The sequence below is a fragment of the Nannobrachium achirus genome, assembly GCF_963921795.1.
Source record: "Nannobrachium achirus genome assembly, chromosome: 18".
Lineage (NCBI taxonomy): Eukaryota > Metazoa > Chordata > Actinopteri > Myctophiformes > Myctophidae > Nannobrachium > Nannobrachium achirus.
The window spans coordinates 23,094,123-23,114,705 of NC_137825.1; the positions used below are offsets into that span (position 1 = coordinate 23,094,123).

General features: G+C 43.2%; 2 protein-coding genes across 2 annotated transcripts in view; one reads left to right on the forward strand and one right to left on the reverse strand.

Moving 5' to 3' along the window:
- Positions 1-8,651, reverse strand: part of hpdl (4-hydroxyphenylpyruvate dioxygenase-like) — a gene marked incomplete at both ends in the record, with an annotated part of 20,512 nt that extends 11,861 nt beyond the window's left edge. The window contains 5 exons of the mRNA XM_080747298.1: positions 5,359-5,525; positions 6,311-6,441; positions 6,774-6,925; positions 7,477-7,643; positions 7,951-8,651. Of these exons, the coding sequence (XP_080603424.1) occupies positions 5,359-5,525; positions 6,311-6,441; positions 6,774-6,925; positions 7,477-7,643; positions 7,951-8,651 (1,318 nt within the window). The remainder of the gene's footprint in view (positions 1-5,358; positions 5,526-6,310; positions 6,442-6,773; positions 6,926-7,476; positions 7,644-7,950) is intronic.
- Positions 8,652-17,412: 8,761 nt separating this feature from the next.
- Positions 17,413-20,583, forward strand: part of zranb1a (zinc finger, RAN-binding domain containing 1a) — a 30,378-nt gene continuing 27,207 nt past the window's right edge. The window contains exons 1-3 of the mRNA XM_080747018.1: positions 17,413-17,778; positions 18,905-19,560; positions 19,906-20,116. Of these exons, the coding sequence (XP_080603144.1) occupies positions 18,928-19,560; positions 19,906-20,116 (844 nt within the window). The 5' untranslated portion in view covers positions 17,413-17,778; positions 18,905-18,927. The remainder of the gene's footprint in view (positions 17,779-18,904; positions 19,561-19,905; positions 20,117-20,583) is intronic.

The following is a 20,583-nucleotide window of genomic DNA, read 5'->3' on the forward strand; positions in this document are numbered from 1 at the left end:
TTTATGGCCGCCCTCACGGCTTATGTTTTAAAGGCTTTTAAAACAGTTTCTGCTTTATTATGATGACACAGTGGCGTGAGACAGTAAAGTGTGGGTATAGGGAACAAGTAGATGACATGTGACAGGCAGGCCCTGGGCTAGAATCAAGCCCATGCAATGGTGTAAGATGTACTCACGTTTTGTACTAGTAAAAGTAGCATACTGCAATGTAGAAACACTCTGTTACAAGTAAAAGTCATGTACTTCAAGAGTTACTTAAAAGTAAAAGTATTGGCATGATCAACATAATTGTACCAAAAGTAAAAGTATACTCATTATGCAGAATGTTCCATTTAAGTTATCAAAATGAACAGCTCTACAAGCTCACAACGCGTCACATCACGGTACGTTGTGACCTTGTAGAATGGCTATTTTCAAATAACGGTTACATTTGGAAATAATAATACAAATCTACAAAGCAACTAAAGGTTTACAAGTAATAATAGTGTTCTATATTTGCCTCTGAGATGTAGTACGGTAAAGTAAAAATGCTTCAAGATTGTACTTAAGTACAGTATTGAGTAAATGTACTTCTACCTCTCTTCTCCCATGATATTGCCTGTAAGGTCCATACCTGTATGGTATGCTCACTAACTAGCTGAACCAGAATGATACCCCAAATAATAATTTCCCTTTTACGTACTGAAGATGCCTGACAGTCAGTATTTTCAAGAATTAATGACATGATTGATTATAAAAGTAAATTAAACACAGATCTAAAAGTTGACAAGGCATCACAATACAATGCACTGTGAGCTTGGGCGGCATAGCTCAGGCTCAGGGGTAGAGAAACCGTCAACCCGGGCTCCCCCTGAGTTAATGTTGAAGAGTCCTTGAGCAAGACTCTGAACCCCTAGTTGCTCCCAGTGAGCAGGTTGGTGCCTTGCATGGTTTCCTCTGCCATCGGTGTGTGAATGGGTGAATTTAATGCACAATCTATGTAAAGCGCCTTGGATAAAACGCTATATAAATGTGCCAAGTAATGCACCAAGCTTGTAGATTTGGTGTAGAGTGAAAAAAGGAGGGGAACAAGTAGAGCTCTGGGGCCTCTTGTCAACCAAGTGGTTAACAGCAAACTTGTTTCTAGTTTTTAACCACTTGTCTTAACCCAATATACTTTGTCTTAACCCAATATACTTTTGTTGACCAGGGTCTCCCAGGGGTCTATACTTGGTCCACTCCTTTTGTCCGTCTAGATTAAATCTCTTTGATGAAAATATCTGACCTACAAGCAGAGCCACGACATTGTGGCTCTGCTATTTTCACTGAATGTTAGTCCCAGAGCAGCAGCGTCTGTGGGTATTTTGAAGAACCACCTAAAAACACCACTGTTTTGACAGGCATTTGGGGAATGTCATTGAGCTTCTCCTCCAGGTTAAAATGTGTCTGCTAGTTTTGTTTTCCTGAGATGCATTGTACAGTTTGTGTTTTTGCTGTTTCTAATCATTTGAATGTTTTTTGCCTTTTGTATTTCTGTTGTATGTAAACCACTTGGTGAGTTCTCTCTATGAAAAGTGCTACACAAATCAAATTGACTTACTTACAGAATAGGGACGCTATAGGGGTTCACGTGGTTAATTTTCAACACTGTCACGTCGTGTATGTTCAGTCACCTTGTGGGATTTGAAGCTAATAAATACATGAGGGCCTGGAAGGGAGGGGAGCTGAGACTCACCCCTGGCAGACAGGCACTATTGTTAATCAATGCGTAACATCTGTTGCGTGCCACTAATCTCCTCCAGCAGGGCAGACTGTCCGCCTAAAAGGTTCAGACTGTCTGCCCCTTGAGTTAAAGGGCACCCAGGATTTGTCTCCCCTTCTAGGTATCTATAGGGTACAGTGTGGGGGGCAGGCTTGTTAATAAACAAGACCCTGAGTGGTCTTGACAGGCTTTCTGTGCCAAGAAAAGGTTTGCCAACCACACAGACCTCGTTTACAAAATGTGAGATGGTAAACACTGCCTGCTGTGTTCCATTATCTCTAAAAGACATGTTATATGACTTGTTGGTAAATGGTAAATCAAAACAGTGAATACTATTCTTGCTACTAGTGCTGATGACAAGTGTGAAATGTATGACTGTTGTGTTGTGTTTAATTAAACCATAGGGGGCAGTATTGACCAATCAAACAATCATTTAAAGTTGTAATAGATTTCTATATAATTGATGTATCTTCAGGGGATAATAAATCTACCATTACTTGTTTCCGCCATTCATTCTTTGATCAAATGTAGTCGGCAGTTACCATATGGTTAACTGTAGATAGGATAGCAAGCTTCCAAGTCCAATTCCAAAGACCCCATGTAGGATTCTGGAAGCCATCTGTGTTTCACACTAGCCATAGACAGATGGCTAGAGGACTTTTGTTACAGGAGCCAACCCATTTCAACTTTTTGAACATCCAATTCTCTCTAAGCTTAACATAATTGAATATTAGCATTGGCATGTTTGTCTTATACGTTTATTGATTCATAATTTGTTTTTGGTTAAGGTTGTTGATATAATATTTAGAATATATTGTAGGCCTACTGTGTGTGAACTCTTTGCAAAACTAAGAAAGTAATGTCAGTATTTGACATAGCTTTATTACTTGCTATTCATCGAATTCACAAGCCTTTCATCATTAATGTACACAAACCCAGTGTTTGCCTGTCCAGTCTTTTAAATTCATTGTAGCCATGAACTGACATCCTTAAGTCAAACAGTGACACCAGTTGACATAATGCAGAAGCACATGCACTTACAAAACATGACTTGCCATTTAAATATAAAGTATACTCATCAGACTACAATGTTCTCTGGAATAGCTGCCTTTTGAAACTTGTGTCGTGAGAACATCAAAAGGACATCTAAAGTTCACCATTTCGCCACATATTTATCCAACTAATCGCAGGCCATAACGCCAATGTCCAAGTTAATTGAACTGGCAAGTCTCAGTGGATTTTCAGATCCCCTTCTGAGAGGGTCTATTGTCATCTTTCTGGCAAACTGTGTACATCACTAAGTCCTGATGGCTCACAAGCATTTGAAAGAAGTGCAGCTGTTCCGTCAATAACGGCCTGTGGGTGATTCTTTACCCCAGAATGTTTAAGCAAGCCCGCACGAGCAGGAGAGCTAAAGCCTGAGTTATACTTGTGGTTGCATGCTCTATTTCGCACACCAAACATAGCAGATCTACAAGCTCACAAGGTGCATGCCAGTTTGATTGAATACTTTTATCTAACAGCCAGAGGTACACAGACAGACATAAAGGCTAACACTAAAAGGTCATGGGGACTTGTTTCCTTTGTGGTCATGTATTCAATTAATCAACATAGCATAATAAATAACACGATAATGCATGTCATCAGCAAATACAAAACACTATATGTACAAAGGAGAAAAAGGGGAAACATTGGCAGTGAATGACACCTCCTTTCTATGGGAAATTTTATTTACCTCCCCTTGTGGTCTCCTGATAGATGGTTTTTCCATCTCGTTTTGAAAGAATCCAGTGATTTACATCTTTTAATGGATGGTGTCAGGGCATTTCACATTTTGGTGGAATTTTCCCATGTTTGTTCTATATTTGGGTAGTACCAAATCATCTTCGTTCCCACTAGTATAGTGCGACCCTTAAACCGAACCAAGTTCTGATAATAAGTCAGAGAGACGTTTGTATGGTACATGGTGAATTGGCTATCAATGGCTATCAATCCTAGATCAGCACTCCTACTCTTCAGATACGTGATCAATACAACCAGGTCGTGAGTGTGCAGTTTCTCAGGATAAGGTCGAAGAGCTAGGATCAAGGATCAAGTGAAAGACTAACACTCCCATACAAGTTATTTATCACCACGTGGACACAACAGAATAAAGGATCACATAAACTTTGACTTTGGTGACAAACTGGTTTTCAGGGGGTCACGGGGTTTGTATGGTACATGGTGAATTGGCTATCAATGGCTATCAATCCTAGATCAGCACTCCTACTCTTCAGATACGTGATCAATACAACCAGGTCGTGAGTGTGCAGTTTCTCAGGATAAGGATCAAGTGAAAGAATAACGCTCCCATACAAGTTATTTATCACCACGTGGACACAACAGAATAAAGGATCACATAAACTTTGACTTTGGTGACAAACTGGTTTTCAGGGGGTCACGGGGCGGAGGCCCACCCACACTCAGGAACACACAGTGAGAAGACGGTGTCCCGTTGGATAGGGACAGATCTTCAGGGTGTAGTCTGTAGTGTGATTGACAGATTAATATTCAAGAACAGTTGGCCTGGGGATATTCAGCTGGTTATTATGAGGATTTGCTTTGATCCAATGGAGACAAGGACTTTCTTGTAGCAAGATTAGAGGTGCCACCCAACCATGAACCACTTCTTTTCAATAGAAAATATGATGAAGGTCAACTGACTGAAACTATTGTTTTAACCACATTAACCCTGGTATCCCTCTTTTGGGTACATTTTCATTTAAACATTTTTCCAAACAGTTTTAAAGAAACATCAGAAATAGCCGATCTACAATATTACAGTGCGTCACAATATGATGTGACATGCTGTGTGCTTGTAGTATTGTATATTTGTGTCATTAAATGATTGAATTGTATTGAACTTTACTTCCCTGTGCTTTTTTGCAAACTGCTAATAAAGCATTCAATCTATCAAAAAGTAGATTGATTAAGTATATAGGGCTGAAGTGATTAGTAAGGTGATATAAGTCAAGACAGTGTGAGGAAGTACTCCTTTTTAAATCCATTTGTTAAAGGAGAATGGTTGTGCTCATTTACAATACACTCATTACATTAAATACACCTTTATTATGGTCTTGATATGTCCAAACTAACAAAGGTGTATAATAAATAGAACATGCTGAACAGCAGGTGGCAATATTTAGACCAACAGTAACAGCATTGTCAATGGCCTGAGCACATTTGTCTGGAGTGTTATGAATGTTCTGTTAAGACTGCATGTCAGCTGTATACATTAAACATTTGTGTTCTTTACTTGAATGCGGCAGTTGTATTGTACAGTAACTTTTGAAATTCAAGTCAATAATTTCCAAAGTCACAATATCATGACTTTCAAAATTGTTATACAGTACACTGTGAAAGTAATACAGTACAGTAATACAGTACAATGTGAACAGTAAGCGGCACAAGTGCACAGTCAAGTCAACATTCAATAAAAGACATATTTCCTCCAAAATAAGTGCCATCATGTCTATACATACAACAAAATGCCATAAATAATTTCATTGAGCACAGGTTAAAAAAAGATATTCTAAAGGGTTACTGTTGGGCAGTTTGCACATTCTTTCCAGCGGTACTCTCTCCTTGGGACAGCCCTGTTTCACTCTCCATGTAGGCCTGTACGGACCTCCACAACGCCCTGATGTTCCCCTCACCAAAGCCCGTCGCCCCTCTGCGTTCAATCAGCTCAAGGAAGAAGGTGTCCTCCGCAAAGATGGGCTTGGTGAAAACTTGGAGGAGGTATCTAAAATCACGAGGTACAAAGAATGAGAAAACCGTTTTGTCTTGAAAGACACAGCTCAAGCTGTGATTTTATTTCACACCCATTTTTTAACCAGAACCCATGGATTAAAGTTTTCAGTTGATTTCAATCATTTGGATCCCATAGAGGCCAGCATGTAGTCTGTGCATGTTGCACACAGTCTACGACACATTGAGAGCCTTATGTAGATTGGCTATTTTCGGTTATTCTATTAAAATTAGAGCATTTGAAGAGGTCAAACTAGCAATATGTCCAGAGGCATCTTCCATAAAATCGTAATAGTCTCGGATATTTCACATACAAGGTTATGGCCTCAATCTGATTTCTTCACCTGGTTGGCATTTATAATGTTTCACAAATCGCACATTAAGACTTGGTCATATAAACATTTTCAGTCCTGAGATTTTATTTTGCTTCAATCCATGTGCACCCCATTGATCTGTTGTGAAGAGGACGTCTGGAAATGTCTTAAATAGAATAAAAGGACAATAAAGTCATAGGTCTGCAACAGTTACAATTTAATCTATGATAAAAAAGCATAAATTATAATACTTTAGTATCAATTTCTTGTTATATGAAAAACTATATATAAAGAAACGTGCTTCTCGATTATTCAACAAGTCGAGAAAGGTAGAATAATGGTTACGAAAATAATCAACAGTTGCATCAGCAGCCCTAGTCAGATTTCCACACGTCGTCCTCACAACATATTAAAACAACGCGGCTCAGGTTAAAAATATGCAGATTCAGTAATGTATTTCCTTCACCTTCTGTTTTCGCCGGATATGTTCTCCGTCGGTGAACTGTGTGGGCGCAGGTCTGTGTCCAGCAGAATGCCATGCTGTGCCAGCATCTGGGGGCTGTAACCTGCCTCTTCAATCTCCTGCTGTTTGCCCACCTGTCGCAATACACAGGAAATAATGTAGCGGGGTCACTAAGCACGGCTGGTGGGAGAACAAACATGTTTCCAAATACTGCTTGTATTCATCAAGGGGGGGGGGGGAATGTATAACTAATGTAACCGTTTGTTTTCAGGGACTACACCACGTGTCAAAAGGTCATAACGGTGATATAAAACGCCAGGTATGTTTAAACAATTCCAATGTTCGATAGAGATGAATTATACAGTACATTGACCATTTAATACGGTAATAAAAACAGGCCTCTTTCATTATGGGAGCTGAGTTATTGTGGAGTTGTTGTGAGTTGAGTAGTGAGGGCCAGACAAACCTCTGTGTAGTAGGTGGGTGGAGGACTGAAGAAGCGCACACCGCCATTGGCCATGGTCTGTGCTGTAGAGACGATGTTGTCCGTGTACAGGCCGATGTGCTGGATTCCCGGACCCCTGTGCTGCTCCAGGAAAGTGTCGACCTGGTTCCTGCCTGAAATGAGTTGGGCGAAGATAAAACCAGGTGGTGAGAACATAAAAGATGGCAAGAGGTGCATGCAGATGTACTGGAAAACCACACACACACACACACACACACATTTATATACATGTATAAAAGTGTTGTCTATTTTCACAATTTAAAAATGTTTTTGTAGGGAGCGCCCGCTGGCCTACTGGTCCAGGCGCATACCACTTAGGCATGGATGCCTGGTGGTGTCGCCGGTTTGATTCCAAATCCGGACGACCTTTGCCGCGTGTCACTCCCCATCTCTCCCCTCATTTCCTGTCAGTTTACTGTCCTATCAATAAAGGCATAAGAGCCGCAAAAACAAATCTTAAAAAAAAAAAATAACTCCCCAAAAGGTTTATGCATAAATACGCTGCCGCGGCATGCAAGATAGGGCCTTACTTGGGTTTACCAGGGTTACCGACAGTGTTGGAATCGTGAGCTTGTCGATCTATTTTGATTATTTTTTACTATGTTTAATAATTGCCCAAAATCGGATTGCCAGGTTGAAAGTGAAAGCTTGTCGGCAGTTATACCTTGTTCAGGTAGCGACTCGGCCATGACAAACTTGCAGTCTGGCTCCTTTTTATCCGTGAAGGGAAGTGCAATGCCCACTTCACTGCATTTCCAGTACTCCATAGCGGTAAGACGCAGTCCAATGCCATCCCCATTTAGGACATAGCCTTCGTCCACATCTTCATCACTGCTCAGGGGAAAAGAACATGCAACTAAATATAACAAGGAGGAAAATAATAGGGATCATGTCAATTTCCATTCATGTATTGCAGTGTTTCTCAAAGTAGATTCCAGGGACTCTGTGGGTTCCTTTAAGGGGGTCTAAATGGACCCATACAAGTCTGTAACTCTGACAGTGTACAAATGGAACCAAATGAACCCTAACGGGTCCATTTGGTTCCATTTGTACACTGTCAGAGTTAAGGGGAGACCATGAAATGTAAAAGTTTGAGAAACACTGATATGTATTGTATGGGAGTTATTCATTTCCTTACCGATCAATGTAAAACCTCTGAAACCCAAAAAGCTTCTCGTACCACCCCATAACCTGTCCAGTGGTCTGTTTTGGACACGCATAGGTTATGTGATCAAAGTGTGTGATTGGACAGGATCTGTCAGTCTCCCCTCCCAGGCAGGGGTCGTCGTTTGTCTGCTGGTGGCTGTCATTAACAATAACATCATCAAACCCGGGCAGAAACTGCCCGTCGTAGCGACTTCTGTCCAGCAGAGTGTGACAGACGTTCCCCACGATGGACTTGACCACGGAGTAGGTGACCAGCCCCTGGTCGTCGCGCACCACCGTGGGGGGCACCAGGAAATCACAGCCGTGCTCGCGGAGAACACGGAACGACCTTTCCACGTCCTCGACCTCGAAACAGACGTTGCACGCCGTGTCGACGGGGTACCGTGGGGGGACATCGTAGTGGCATCTCGTATGATCACCCTTGTCGCATGTCTGATGCTGTCTGATGTCGTTTCTCAGCGTGTTTTCATTCAATCGCGTCTGCTTCCTTATTGACCTCTCGTTTACCACGAACACCGCGGCTCCTTTCCTGAACGCCAGCTGCTTCGACTCGTCCGTGAGTCTCGCCGCGAACAAGTTGAACTTGAACTCGGAGACCAGTTCGTGGGCTATTTTGTCCACGTTTGAAACGTGGATTGCTATGTGATGCACTCGGCGCAAGTAGGCTGCCATCTTGTCTGTGACGTAATTTGACATGAGGGAGGGGGGCGGTGTCCTCTGCTTGACAGCAGGGTGGAACAATATTAAGTAAACAAACTTTAATACATTGTTTGTTGCTTTGTTACAACAACTGATTATAACATATTATCACTTTTGGGGTGATGCATTTGTTAATTCAACTTTGTACAGCTAAGTGTTTGAGAAATGGGTGTGGGATTTCATAACCAGAAATTGTACACACAGAGATGCATCACGCATGAGCTTCTCAAATGACAGCAAAGTGACAATTTAAGGACTTTTAAGTTCAAATATGATTCTTTTGGTCCAAAATCAAAGTTTTGGAGGATCATGGGCTGAAAAGGTTCAGAACCACGTGGCCTAGGCTACTTTTTGGGTGAAGACTTTATATTGTATATTTATATAGGTCTATATAGGCTATTGTATAAACTGTCTTCTGTTTCTTGTTAAAAATCATACCCACCACTGGCCACCAGCACATCTTGTTCAAATAGCCTAGCAATTTTCTTTAATTTCAGAGACAGATATATATTCCAGCACTTTGAAATAGTGTGTGTGTGTGTGTGTGTGTGTGTGTGTGTGTGTGTGTGTGTGTGTGTGTGTGTGCGCGCGCGCGCGTGCGTGCGTGCGTGTGTGCGAGAGAGAGAGAGAGAATGAGTGAAATAACATAAATAGCCTACCCACAATGTAATCATCATAGCAAGTAATATCACACTAAAAAAACAACAATAAAACAATGATGGTGTGTGCAATACAAAGTCCCAGAGGTGAGAGGGCTCATCCAAATGTGTCCCAGGGTGAGTGTCTAGCTGGTAAGATTCTGATGGAGAATCATCGTATGGCCCTTTTAAGATACATTTTTAGGCATCCAATTCCAGGTTCCTGGTGAATCATGACCATAAAACATTTGATTCTGTGAGAAAGGAAATGTGAATGTTTAATGATATGATATTCATCTATCTATAAATGCGACAAATCTCTGTCTGTTTGTTTGTAATCCGCGTATCTCGAGAACCGTTCGTCCCACCGGCTTCAGATTCGGCACGCGCGTTCCCCGCCGCCGCGCGGAGTGCAGTGCCGGGCCTCGACCCGACCCGACTCGCGGTTTTCCGAAACCGGCGCGAAACGTTCGGAATCTCCTTATGCGGAGCTGATTGTTGACATCAGGCTGTTCCGGAGGAAATCGGCGCAAGCGCTGACTCATTGTGACATCACTTCATAAAAGGCTCTGACATCACGTACACCACATGAGTCAACAAAAAATGCCATGGTTACGTATTCTGATGTTCCTATGCATAGATCTCCAGATACAGAGATGTCCATATATGGGCATACAAGCGAAACGTTCGGAATCTCCTTATGCGGAGAGATACAGAGATATCCATATATGGGCATACAACACATGAGTCAACAAAAAATGCCATGGTTACGTATTCTGATGTTCCTATGCATAGATCTCCATAGCGAAACGTTCGGAATCTCCTTATGCGGAGAGATACAGAGATATCCATATATGGTTACGTATTCTGATGTTCCTATGCATAGATCTCCAGATACAGAGATGTCCATATATGGGCATACAAGCGAAACGTTCGGAATCTCCTTATGCGGAGAGATACAGAGATATCCATATATGGGCATACAACACATGAGTCAACAAAAAATGCCATGGTTACGTATTCTGATGTTCCTATGCATAGATCTCCTATGCATAGATCTCCAGATACAGAGATGTCCATATATGGGCATACAAGCGAAACGTTCGGAATCTCCTTATGCGGAGAGATACAGAGATATCCATATATGGGCATACAACACATGAGTCAACAAAAAATGCCATGGTTACGTATTCTGATGTTGAGAGATACAGAGATATCCATATATGGGCATACAACACATGAGTCAACAAAAAATGCCATGGTTACGTATTCTGATGTTCCTATGCATAGATCTCCATAGCGAAACGTTCGGAATCTCCTTATGCGGCGAGATACAGAGATATCCATATATGGTTACGTATTCTGATGTTCCTATGCATAGATCTCCAGATACAGAGATGTCCATATATGGGCATACAAGCGAAACGTTCGGAATCTCCTTATGCGGAGAGATACAGAGATATCCATATATGGGCATACAACACATGAGTCAACAAAAAATGCCATGGTTACGTATTCTGATGTTCCTATGCATAGATCTCCTATGCATAGATCTCCAGATACAGAGATGTCCATTTATGGGCATACAAGCGAAACGTTCGGAATCTCCTTATGCGGAGAGATACAGAGATATCCATATATGGGCATACAACACATGAGTCAACAAAAAATGCCATGGTTACGTATTCTGATGTTCCTATGCATAGATCTCCATAGCGAAACGTTCGGAATCTCCTTATGCGGAGAGATACAGAGATATCCATATATGGGCATACAATGCCATGGTTACGTATTCTGATGTTCCTATGCATAGATCTCCAGATACAGAGATGTCCATATATGGGCATACAAGCGAAACGTTAGATCTCCTATGCATAGATCTCCAGATACAGAGATGTCCATATATGGGCATACAAGCGAAACGTTCGGAATCTCCTTATGCGGAGAGATACAGAGATATCCATATATGGGCATACAACACATGAGTCAACAAAAAATGCCATGGTTACGTATTCTGATGTTCCTATGCATAGATCTCCATAGCGAAACGTTCGGAATCTCCTTATGCGGAGAGATACAGAGATATCCATATATGGGCATACAATGCCATGGTTACGTATTCTGATGTTCCTATGCATAGATCTCCAGATACAGAGATGTCCATATATGGGCATACAAGCGAAACGTTCGGAATCTCCTTATGCGGAGAGATACAGAGATATCCATATATGGGCATACAACACATGAGTCAACAAAAAATGCAAATCTCTGTCTGTCTGTTTGTTTGTTTGTTTGTTTGTAATCCGCGTATCTCGAGAACCGTTCGTCCCACCGGCTTCAGATTCGGCACGCGCGTTCCCCGCTGCGGCGCGGAGTGCAGTGCCGGGCCTCGGCCCGACTCGGCATGCGGTTTTCCCGAAGCGGCGCGAAACGTTCGGAATCTCCTTACGCGGAGCTGATTGTTAACATCAGGCTGTTCCTGAGGAAATCGGCACAATCGCTGACTCATTGTGACATCACTTCATAAAAGGCTCTGACATCACGTACGCCAGGAGTCAACAAAAAATCTCTGTGAATGTGTATGTATGTATGTGAATCTCGAGAACCGTTCTTCCCACCGGCACGCGCGTTCTCCAGATATGGGCATAAAATGAATCCCCGAATGCGGAGCTGATGTCTGACATCAGAGTTTTCCGCAACCGGTACTGTGTGTGCAGAGATCTCCATATATTGGGGTTTGCATTAAAGGGTGGGGACAAAGGCTAACAGAAGGCAAACAGATGGTCAAAACGGGTCCTATGACAACATGACAACAGGTATATTGGGGTTTGCATTAAAGGGTGGGGACAAAGGCTAACAGAAGGCAAACAGATGGTCAAAACGGGTCCTATGACAACAGGTATATTGGGGTTTGTATTAAAGGGTGGGGACAAAGGCTAACAGATGGTCAAAACGGGTCCTATGACAACAGGTATATTGGGGTTTGCATTAAAGGGTGGGGCAGGCATAAAATGGACGCAAATAGACAGATATCTCCATATATGGGCATATGGGCATAAAATGGACCAGAACTATATCTGCAGTGATCTCCATATATGGACATAAAATGGACGCCGACAGACAGATACAGATATCTCCATATATGGGCATAAATGGACACAGGCAAACAGATGGTCAAAACAGGTCCTATGACAACAGGTATAATGGGGTTTGCATTAAAGGGCGGGGCATTCATTCTCTATTTACATCGTTCCCGAGTTGGCCAGGTCGCCGACTAGACGCTGGGCCGCCCCAGCTTCTAGTTTTAATAATGACAGTAAACAGGGAGAGAGAGACAGGGAATGACATGCAGCAAAGGCCATCAGGCTCATGCAGGAATCGTATATGCAACTGGCCGTCAGGCTACTTTAGAGCCTGTATGTGGTATTCACCTTTAACTACAAGGCCATTGGCACCCCACCAGACACCCCGTTTTGTAAGTATAGGACATGGCCCGTCTCAATGGCCTTGTGAACCAGCTCAGTGGCCTTGTGGTTAGAGTGTCTTCCCTAAGACCGGGAGATTGGGGTATCAATCCTCGGCTGGGTCATACCATAAACTGAAAAATGGTGCCCAGTACCTCCCTGCTTGGCACTCAGCACTAAGAGTTGGATTGGGGTTAAGTCCCTGCGACATACTGGCGTCATGTCCAGGGGGCGTATTGTACATCAAGCTGCCTCAGTGCCTCATGCTACAGAAACAGGAGATAGGCTCCTGTCCTATGGGCCTCATGGCTTGGCAAGGCTTACTTACATGGCCCATTCCATTTACTATGAATTCTCAGTGATACCTGACCTTGTTTTTCAGGAGGGGTGGAACACTCACACCCAAGCCTCTGGAGCAAATATCTCTCCCATAAATGGTAAATTTATATAGCGCTTTTATCCAAGGAACTTTACAGAGATTGTGCATTACATTCACCCATTCATTCATACACCGGTGGCGGAGGAAACCATGCAAGGCACCAACCTACTCACCAGGAGCAATTAGGGGTTCAGAGTCTTGCCCAAGGACCCTTCGACATTAACTCAGGGGGAGCCCAGATTCGAACTGGGAACCCTTCGGGAACCCTTCGTGCTCTTATAACGGTTACTCTACCCCTGAGCTATGCTGCCCTCTCCCATGCACTAGGAATCTGTTTTCGGAACCCACCCTCTGCAAGTGTTTCCCGGGTCAGTTCACCACTCTGTGTCCTAAAAGCTCCTTAACGTTGAGGAGCCAGGTCAAGGACATGTGTTGTGTCGTGGACCTTTTGTCAATACGTCAGTACTGTGTGTGTCTGTCTATGTACTGTAATACACAAGGGTTAAAACACTACCTGCACTTGGTAAACAGTATTTAGCAGTCCAGTTAAAACCACACATGTGTTGTAGCAACATTAAAACAGAGTTCCATACAACCCCAGAGATGCAGATAAACAGACTAGTAATGGTAATCACTAGCTCCATGGCCTTGTGGTTAGAGAGTGACTGTCCTGATACTCGGAGGTTGGGGTTTGATTCCAGGCTGGGACATACCTAAGACCTTGACAATTGGGACCCAGTGCCTCCCTGCTTAACATTCAGCATCAAGGGTTGGATGGAGGTTATGTCTCAGGGACAGACTAGTGTTATGTCCAGGGGGTGTATATAGCAAGCTGCCTCATGCTACAGAAACAGGAGATGGCCTCCTATACATAGCTGCCTAGCTACATTTTCATGAATTGAGTACAAATGGACCCCAATGCAAACAAGTCCTTGTGCTTTCTTGTGGTCTAAATACTTTTAGTAGACCTTGTATCTGAACTGTACTGTCCTGTAGAGGTACCCTCCCGATGCCTAGCCAACCAAATAGCAATAACACATACACACAGCATGCAGAAAGATGAAGGAGTGCCACTATGAAAAGAGTACTTTGTGCCTGAAACCTGAACAAGCTGATTGGTGCGTTGTAGTCGTGAGCTTTTATGTATAGAAAATATGTAAATGTTTCAGTGGCGCAATTAGTTAGCTTGTGATACTTATATTATAGTAAACTACTGAGCACTGCAGAGATTATTAGTTCAATCCTCACCTGGAGTCATTTTTTATGACTGTGTAGTGTAGGCCTGTCAGGCTGAGGCTGACAATGTAATATTTCATAATGCAGAAGCTCTAGTGGTGCAAATGGTTAGCGCACAGTACTTGACAGTAACCCTGCTGAGCAATACTGAGGTTGTGAGTTTGAGCCTCACCTGGAGTAGAGTTCTTATGGCTGTATTGTCCACAAAAGCATGCACCCGATCGATGTAATTGGCTGAAATGTACAGAGGAAGTGTGCATTTTGGTTCACATGATAACATATTTTGTCCACCAGGGCTTACTTACTCGGATCGGATGCCATGCTTGTCAACATGCGAGGCTGTCGTTTGCTTGCCGTGGGCACTCATTCACTTAGCAGCTTGTATGGGTGCGCCTCATGAGCCTTAAGGCAAGCAAGGTAACCACGTTGAAATTAAATCACCCGGTGCTATCGCTATATCGCTCTGTGGGTGCAGAGGGGTAAAGCCTGTGTTTTTCACTCCCTAGTGTCCCAACCACTGACAGACCTCCTGGAACACCTGGACTTTGAAGTTGCACTCCTGGTTACTCTGGAGCTCCCTAGGTGTGCCAAGCCGGCAGAACATCTTGGCGACCAGTTGTTCCCTGCCATGGTGGCAGCACTGCAAGGTCACACTTGTGGATACACAGCTCCACATCATGTAGGGTTGTGGAGACCCCAATACTGCCTGCCCCACCAAGCCATATGGACCAGTGGCAGTTGGAGACAGTACTTTGTTATGTTAGGCTACGTGGGTACCAGGAGCTGTTGTATCTATCACACCTCCCTCTTCAGGTGCACGCCAATAGATGATACAGCAGGTCATTGAGGACAGCCAGGCTGGAATAGTACGGCTTTCTTTCGTTGTAGTATTGATGTCATAGATTAGATACCTTATTCATAGGCATGTGGCATGCCTCCAAGTATTTGTGCCTGAAACCTGAAACATGGCCTCCAACTCCAAGTACCTTATGCCTGAAACCTGGACAAGCTGATTGACGCGCCACAGTCGCCAGCTTATATAAACCCCAAGAATATGTAAATGCTCACTGATGCACTGACCAAAACAAATATTGTGAGTTCAAGCCTCACCAGGAGTTGGATTTATTTGCTGTGTAGTTTAGGCCTGTCTGTTTGTCTGTCTTTTAATCATGCCACACTCCAGGTCAAAAAAGGCTAAACTATTCCACACACACACAGACACAGAAAAACAAGTTCATCATTATTTAATTGTTATACAGAAGCTCCAGTGGCGCAATCGGTTAGCGCGCGGTACTTATACAACAGTAGCCTGCTGAGCAATGCCGAGGTTGTGAGTTCGAGCCTCACCTGGAGCAGAGTTATGGCTACACTTATGGCTGTGTAGTATATGCGATTTCCCAAACCTCTCGTTCTCTAAAGCAAAGCCCTAATTGCTGTAATTGGCTGAGATGCATAGCAGTGCTGGTTTTCGTTCACATATTCCGCCCAGCGTGGTTCACATACTCGGATGCTGTGCTTGTCAATGTGTTAGGCATGTCAACACTGCACATAGTTATATACTCTTCCCTACATATTGGGTAAAATAAAGTTTTATTCATTAATATACATAATTCCAGATAGAAGCGTCATAGCACCCACTGCTCCTACTAGTTATATGGTTAAATATGGGGAGAAGATCTAGGTAGGCATACCTGCAAATGTAATTAAAGGTAGAGTAAGTGATTTTTTTTTAATTAGTGTTATATAACTCTACTGTATATTATGATAGTGCTCAATAGAGTGTGTGTAATAGCAGTCTCCATGTCTCTCCAGTTCTTTATAACATTTCAGGTCAGATACCAATACATACTGGTAACAGTGGTTAAACAAGTGAATTTGGAAGTGATGGCTCAGAGAAATTAGCAGCCAAAATTGGAACTGGAACACTGCAAAGCTGACTAGCCCTTACCCGTTCAAAGATATGAGCTCTGAAATGATGTGCAGTGTGTGGGTTATGGGATGTGCACTGTGCACACAGTATATGAGGGATGGAAAGTAACTTTAACTGGTGCTTACATGATAATATGTAGGAGCATCAATGTAAGAAATACCCGTTTTGTTTAATGGCTACAGAGATACTGTGTACCCCCCCACATCCCCCCCGCCCGCCCGCCCGCCCGCCCGCCTGCACACACACACACACACACACACACACACACACACACACACACACACACACACACACACAGAGCTGGTTAAACATGTTGCCTCATGCTAGATGCAGAATAGATATGCCTCATGCTAGATGCAGAATAGATAATAGATACACCATAAAAATGCTAATATACAGCATATGATTTGTGAAAGTGACAAACGGGCTTCACAGTTATGTCAGGTGTGTTCATATGCTAATGGTGATGCGATTTCAGATCAATTGCTCCAGCCACTGAGGAGAAACGCTGTTTCAGACAGACAGACACTCACTCAGACATTCGGAAAATTATATGTTTGATAAATGGGTACTCTCTCCTGATTGGCTGAAATTGGCAACCCACCTGAAAATATATTTTCTGTTTATTAAAGAGTTGTTACTGAACAACCACTAGCAACGATGACTATCAGTTGAATATAGTGATTTAACCTTCTAACCAAAAAATAAGTTGTTTTAACCAAAAAATATAACCCTACACCTGTAAATACCCAAACAATGTGACTAATGACAACTAATAAAACACACTTGCGCGCGCACACGTGTGTATACATAACAATACGCGTTTATAGATTCATAGATAGATATAGATATGTTTACAGTCAGTTTTTACCAGATAATTATACTTTAAGTTTATTGAAGGGACATCAAAGGATAATTATGTTTTGTGTTTCTTTTCACTAGAGACTGTCACTCTTTTCAAAGTCACGCAGGCAGTCCCTGGTCCAATCCCGTTGTTCTGCTGTGTACCAGATGATTCGTGACGGAGCCTGCTGCTCCGTCTGTGTGAAGCAGCGAGCGTTTTATTTCACCCAGGGCTGGTGTTCGTTTGTCTCCCCCGTCCGTCGCCGCCATTAAAAACACGGTGGAGGAGACGATGTAAAAAAAAAAAAAAAACAATCATGGAGTGACTGCGTGACCGTGAGAGAAGGGGGATTTTTATTTGCAACATGATAGAATAGAAGGCAGACACGGTGGGCTTTAACGCTGGCGTCGTGGGGAGATATCTTTGTAGCTAGTTGTTGAAAATGTAAACATGGTGATGTGAGTGAGGGAGTAAATGCTTTTGAAAATACACAGGAACGCTTCGTTAGAACGAGGAGGAGAGGACTGGACTGCACTGGAGGGTTTGTTGTGTTTTTTCTGCGGGACTCCCAGATAAAAAGAAGAGCAGCGGTTGAACCGTGACACGACGGTAAGAGTTTGACATGTCTTTAATAGTCGTGTACTTGTAGTAAGTTACGCAATGTAATCAACGAAAGCCTCTTCTTCCTCGTCCCCGTGGCTATTTAACGGTGTATGTTACATACACAGTCAGTCAGTCAACATTACCCAAGCTAACGTTAGCTGTTTGGCTAGTAGTAGCGGTGGTGGAAAAAGTACTCACCTTTAAGTCTGGAATCAAAAATGTCCCCGAGTAAAAGTAATGAAAGTGTTGGTATCAAAATGTACTCTTAAAGTACTACCAAAAGTATAAGTGCTCATTGTGCAGAATGAATGCCCCATTTCATAAGTTTTCAAATGTATAAATGTACATGTTTAAAATAGCAAATTCAAATGCCCGAAATGGTGGTTTCTACAAAGTAACAAACTAAAGTTTTCATATAATTGCAGTGGAGTAAAAGTATTATTATTTTCCTCTGAGATAGGTAGTGGAGTAGAAGTTAAATTGGAAATACTCAAGTAAAGTACCTCAAAATTGTACTTAAATACAGTACTTAAGTAAATTTACTTAGTTACTTTCCAGTATCCACCACTGGCTAGTTGTAGGGTTTTATATATTTATTACCAAACAACAGTACAGTAGTGAGTCTACTTAACACGAGCTATAGCTAACGCTAACTAACCATAACAAAACGTACCAATGTTTAAATCCTGCCTGCTGTCAACTGTGCTCGATAATGTCGAACATCTCTGGCTGGCATTTTGTTATGTTATATAACTGCACTGTCTGTGAGGGGAAATAAATATACTGCTGTGTCCCCGAAGATGACCTTACAATGCCAATAGTTAGTTTGCATAATCCTGAACACATTGACATTAGTAAAGTACAGTGTTGACCCAGGAGAACACTGGACTCTGACCCAAGTGTTTATGGTTCCACTTTCAGTGCATTTAGTCCTGTAGTCTAAATATAGAGGACACAGTGTGTATGCGAGCGTGCGTGTGTGCATGTTATTATTCTTTTCTTTTTGATTTGATTGATTGACTACTTTATTAGCCAGTAAGTACTATGTGATATTACAAAAAGTCCTGGGGACTTGTTTCCATTGTGTTCCTAATATGTATTCAATTAAAACATTATTGCTGTTTATCCGCAGGTTGACCAAAGCCAAAAGCATCCATGATGACGGAAAATAAGACGAAATGGTCCTGTGACTATTGCACCTATGAAAACTGGCCCTCTTCGGCAAAGTGCACCATGTGCCGCGCGCAGAGGTCCAGAGGTCCCATCATCACAGAGGAGCCTTACAAGAGCAGCCCGAGCGGGGAGCCCGGCTTGGAGTGGGACCTGGTACCAAGGACAGACACAAACAGTGGCAGCAGCCTCCTCATCTGCCCAGACTCGAGCGCCAGGCCCCGGGTCAGGCAACCCAACACCGCCGAGGCTGCCAGCAAGTGGTCCTGCCACTTGTGCACATACCTGAACTGGCCCCGGGCCATCCGCTGCACGCAGTGCCTGTCGCAGCGCCAGAGGACCTGCAGCCCCACAGAGTCCCCCCAGACCTCGGGCTCCAACGCGGCGGGCTGCCGCCCTGCGGCGCCGTCCCCCGTGGACCCCTGCGAGGAGTACAACGACAAGAACAGGCTCAACACCCGCCAGCAGCACTGGACCTGCACGGGCTGCACGTACCAGAACCTGCCCAAGACCAGCAAGTGTGTGGTGTGCGGCCACTCCAAGCCCAACTGCATCCAGGATGCCATAGAGCTGGCAGAGTCGCCGGAGCCCTCCCCTGTCATCAACGAGCAGGCTAGGGTAGGGCTGGGCAATTATTAAAATTAAATAAGTCGAACAAATAACAGACTTATAACCAAATAATCGAGAAGCAAAGCTTTTTGTCTTTTTAAATATATATTTTTATATATCAACATTTATAATCGACTAAATGGACTTCTCTGTTTAACCACTGTGTATTATACTTTGTTACAAAAATTGTGCAAATAGCCCATCTAGAAGCTCACAGCGCTTTGCGGTGCGATGCGTTGTTAGCTTGTAGATCTGCTATTTTCACTATTAAAAATAAAAGAAAAAACGTAATCCAGGCAAAAGCTTGAAGTCATCTTTGTGATATTGATTTGAAGTTGTCTCGCCCAACCACAGGACAGGGCCCGGTGGAGGGGCAGCTGCAGCGGAGGCCAGGGCCAGAGGAGATCGCCTCCCACCTCCAAGAGGGACATGGACTTCCAGAGGATAGAACTGGCCGCTGGAGCCATGAGCAGCAGAGAGGAGCAAGAGATCGACTTCAAAAAGCTGAAGCAAATTAAAAATAGAATGAGGAAAACGGACTGGCTGTTCCTCAATGCTTGTGCTGGTAAGTTGTTTCTTAACCAGTTACACTTAAACCCCTATGTATCGCATCGCAACTGGATGCGTTGCGTGACCTTGTAGATCGTCTGTATTACGGTATATGTTTGCCAATGTTTGACATGCAAGGGATGCTACAGTTCATGATGTGATTAATGGCTTTTGCTTTCTCTCCACCACCACCAAAACAACAACAACTACATTAACAACACACACACACACACTCCCCACCCCTCCTATTCATCGGTTTGTCGTGGTGCATTTTGGTACGTGCATTCCTATAGCTGTATTTACATTACGTGTTTGATGAAAGCATAGACTGAGCTTCATTTAAGACCCGACTTCCCTGGTTACAGCGCTTCTATTGTGATGGCAGGCTATTATTTCAGTTCATGATGTCACACAGTGTGATAGCGCCGGAGAGAGTTACATACCCGCGTAGACAGAGGTGATAGTTGTATATTGTCTGTGGGG